General features: G+C 39.8%; 1 protein-coding gene across 1 annotated transcript in view; it reads left to right on the forward strand.

Moving 5' to 3' along the window:
• The window catches only part of LOC137974475 (uncharacterized), a 19,854-nt gene extending 16,134 nt beyond the window's left edge, over positions 1 to 3,720 (forward strand). The window contains exons 8-9 of the mRNA XM_068821492.1: positions 78 to 386; positions 1,378 to 3,720. Coding sequence (XP_068677593.1) covers positions 78 to 386; positions 1,378 to 1,789 — 721 coding nt within the window. The 3' untranslated portion in view covers positions 1,790 to 3,720. The remainder of the gene's footprint in view (positions 1 to 77; positions 387 to 1,377) is intronic.
• The last annotated feature ends 217 nt before the right edge of the window (positions 3,721 to 3,937 follow it).

Here is a 3,937-nt window from a genome sequence, read left to right on the forward strand (position 1 = left end):
TGCTGAATTTCTTAAAGACATCAATTCTATTCATTTGTTACCTTTCTTTTCGTTTTTTTTTTTTTTTTGTGTTAAAGACCTTTTACGACAGCCTTGATGATGTCAGGCTCAAGAAAGGATGACCGTAAAAAAGGAAAGTGGAATATCTGTCAGCCAGTTGTTTCTTCTTTTGTGGGAAATACCAAGATAAATCGCGAGAAGGGGGGAATGGTTAAGTCAGTTTTCATCGGCCAGACGGATTGCAAAATCAAAGGCAACGAAGCAAAACAGACGAAAGTTCAAGCTGATTCTTCAAAAACTGCAGCAAGAATAGACGCAGGAAAATCATTGCCAGCATTCACCGCGGATACTTCTGAACGTACAAGACGTCTCGCTTCCCCTATTAGGTGTGTAATGAATTTTGTATATGATATAGAGGATATTGCATGGCGGCTTTTTGATACGAATTTTATCTTCTTGTGCTAATAGTATATCAAGTATCGAGGGTAGCACCTAACGACGGAATCTTATGAAATGCCCTATATTTGCTTAAAATGTTCTCTACAATGCTCTACAAGCTCGTTTACTAAGTTTGGAGCTCTCCTTCGAAATATTTATCTGTTCGGATGTGTTAGGGGAACTTTATGGCTGTAGAAATTTCTAGGTGGCTATTTGGTCTTGTCCGAAAGTTTTGGCAATCATGACGGGTGACATGGAAAACTCTTTCTTACGTAGTTGCCCTTTTTGTCGCGAAAATCTTAGGAAACGTCGCCGTGGCCGTTATTTTGCAAATGAAAGACTATTGCTTTGCCAATTTGACGTTTAGAGCTCATAATTAACAAAATTAATCAAAATTACCTAAAATAGCGTGACCTAGGCCCTTTAATTCAATCCGCAAAAATTTGTTCCCGCAAACCTCAAAAATCGTCAGTCCACAATATAAAAGTCCCGCAAAAATTTCATGCTACACGGTAAGTGGAGTGGCGGATCCAGACCAAGAGCTGGGGGGGGGGGGGGGGGGGGTGCTCTCGAGAAGTTTATTCCTGCACTTTCGCGGTTTTTAGGCGTTGTTGCCTGAGTTTTTCAGGTGTCTATAAGGGGCAATATTGCTTAAATTGTCCAGTTAAGTGCGAGAATCACTTCTTAATTTCATTTATAATCCGCAATTCAAATACAAATTTCTTTCACGTTTATCTTTTTTGAGAACTGTAGTTTGGGGGACAATTTGTGACGCAGTGGTTGTCTGTATTCCCAGACGCGAGTGATATTGAGCTTGGGGCGGAGAAAAAAGGAGGAACTCAGAGAAAATCTCCTTCCATTTTCTTGGTCGTGAGATATTTAAAAGTCTTGAAGTGATAAGGCTTTTTATTAATGTCTAAAAAACTGATCATGTTGCAGGTCAAAACCGCTGAAGGCTCGAAAAGAGAAAAATACACGCGACCCATCAGGCACTTTCAAAATAACCAAGGTTGCTCGACATCGGGAAAAAGAAACACCAATCTTTACGGATGCAGTGTACAATGATCACCAGGAAAAGCTGTTTGACATAAGAATTCACCTCAAGGGCGTAGGCAGTGGAGCAAATACCAAGATAAATCGCGAGAAGTGGGGAATGGTTAAGTCAGTTTTCATCGGCCAGACGGATTGCAAAATCAAAGGCAACGAAGCAAAAGAGACGAAAGTTCAAGCTGATTCTTCAAAAACTGCAACAAGAATAGACGCAGGAAAATCATTGCCAGCATTCACCGTGGATAATTCTGAACGTACAAGACGTCTCGCTTCCCCTATTAGATGTAATTTTTTTATATGATATAGAGGATATTTCATGGTGGCTTTTTGATACGAATTTTATCTTCTTGTGCTAATAGTATATCAAGTATCGGGGGTAGTACCCAACTTCTCTCTATTTTACGGTCAACAGCAATTGTGGCACCTTTTGGAGTACATGGCTAGCCTTTTTTGGTTTTGGTTTGGAAAGAATCACGTCATTAACTACTCTCCATCTCACGATCATCAGCAACTGTTCCATTCTTGAGCACCCATGTGGGGCCCAGCTTGGCATTCGTTTAGCAAAAATCAAGTCACTAATTGGTCTCTATTTCAGAATTAACAGCAACAATGGTATTTTTGAAAGAGTGGTTGCCACGGCTGTTTTTAACCCAGATTTGCATTCGATCTGCAGAGGGGTTTGGCAAACAACAAGTCGCTGACTGCAATCTGTTAAAGATCAACAATCGCAGAGCCTCGCTGGATGAAGCATTGCTACCTGATCCAATCAATTTTCGAGGGTCCTTAGTGGATCCCATCTGCAGTCCCAAAAACACGAAAAAGTGCATTAATGATTTGCTCAAGAGATAATCCCAAGAATTTCGCTTCGCCTTAAATTACCAGTTGTGTCGGGTGCATGGCCATTGGTGATAGGGGGCGTCTATTCGGTGGGAGCACCTTCGGCCAGTCCCATCTCGTTACATTACGCTAACAAGATTGGAAAGTCATCCATCTTGTGCGATTCCACAAACTGTAACCCTAACCCTAAACCCATTACACTTGCAACGAACAAGTCTTGGAAGAAATGTGGCCGTGATTATTTGTTCCAAAATTGCACTCGAAATCATTAAGAAATAACTAAGAAATTGAAGCTAATAAGGTAGTTTTAAGAATGGAAGTCTTTCCAGAGGAAACTCTAGCTGGTTTGTAAGCAATTTTTAGAGACACCTGATACAATGGTGTGATAAACAAATGCTAGTGGAATGAACGAAAGGATCTAATGAGAGAACTTTTGTTTTCGTCCACCAACGTGGCGACAGTAACGTCACGTAGAAACCATGGATATAGGCCACTCCTATCGGTTCTGCAATCGATGAAATGATGGAGGATTTAGAGGAAACAATTTAGTACTTTGATTTTAGGGTAACAACCACAACATCTTTTATTGTACCTAACATATTACAATCAGAAAGGTACTGACCTTCAGAAATTACCATAATGAGTTAAAAATGCCTGGAGATCATATTCAGGAAATACTTCAACATAGCGCAGGTAAATAGGGATGGTGCAGACTGTAAACGACAAACGAGTGCCGACTATTAATAAGTAGGACTTTTTTGATCATATAAATGTCACCCCAGCTGGAAAAATCGAACTGACAATAAGCAATCAAGTGCCTAGTGTCGTTCGCCATAAAAGGAGCGGTTATTCAAGGTTCCTTCGTCAGTTTAGTTTTCTTACGTATTCGATTGAGTTTCTATGAATTCAACATTAGGCATTTTTCGCTAGGATTATAGTTTCGTTTGTTTTGTATATAGTCTCGGTAATTCTTTGAGGTCTTCGAGTAGGTTTTATATGAAAAGTAAGTGAAATAAGTGTAAAAAGTTAGGATATCGTCTGAACACGGACACAGCATACATTCCCGTTCTGCTACGATTATATACCCTGCGGAATACAATTTAGCATGACCGCTGCCTGGACGGAATATAGTGCAGTTCGAGACCTGAACAGCCAGTGACAGTTGACGATAATCTTCAAAAACAGGAGAAGCATAATGATGTATTCAAGTGAAGCAATGACCCTAGCAGTTATGAAAGCAATTTTAGCAATTGCGTAGAGAAGCCTGAAAAATTTAGGACTTCAACGAGGTTTGAACCCGTGACTTTATATAATAATGTATTGTGCACCAAGTGTGCTCCGCCAATCTAAATTGTGATATTGTGAGAAGTAATGGACTTAATTTAAATGATTAAAAATGAGGAAAAAATGTTCCAACGCTTGTTGACAGGATTTTCCACCAGGTAAGAAAAGTCATCATAAAAGTTACGCTTTCCGGGTCTTTTTGTCTAATAACAGAGAAGTTTCTGAGCATGAAATATGACTCTCCTTTCTGTCTTTTGTATTGAATGAAGAAGTCGCTGTATTGTTGTTGAACTTTACTGTTATCCGTAAGCGGAAGCTGAGTGCCACA

Source organism: Montipora foliosa, chromosome 10 (genome assembly GCF_036669935.1).
Source record: "Montipora foliosa isolate CH-2021 chromosome 10, ASM3666993v2, whole genome shotgun sequence".
In the NCBI taxonomy this organism is placed as follows: Eukaryota; Metazoa; Cnidaria; class Anthozoa; order Scleractinia; family Acroporidae; genus Montipora; species Montipora foliosa.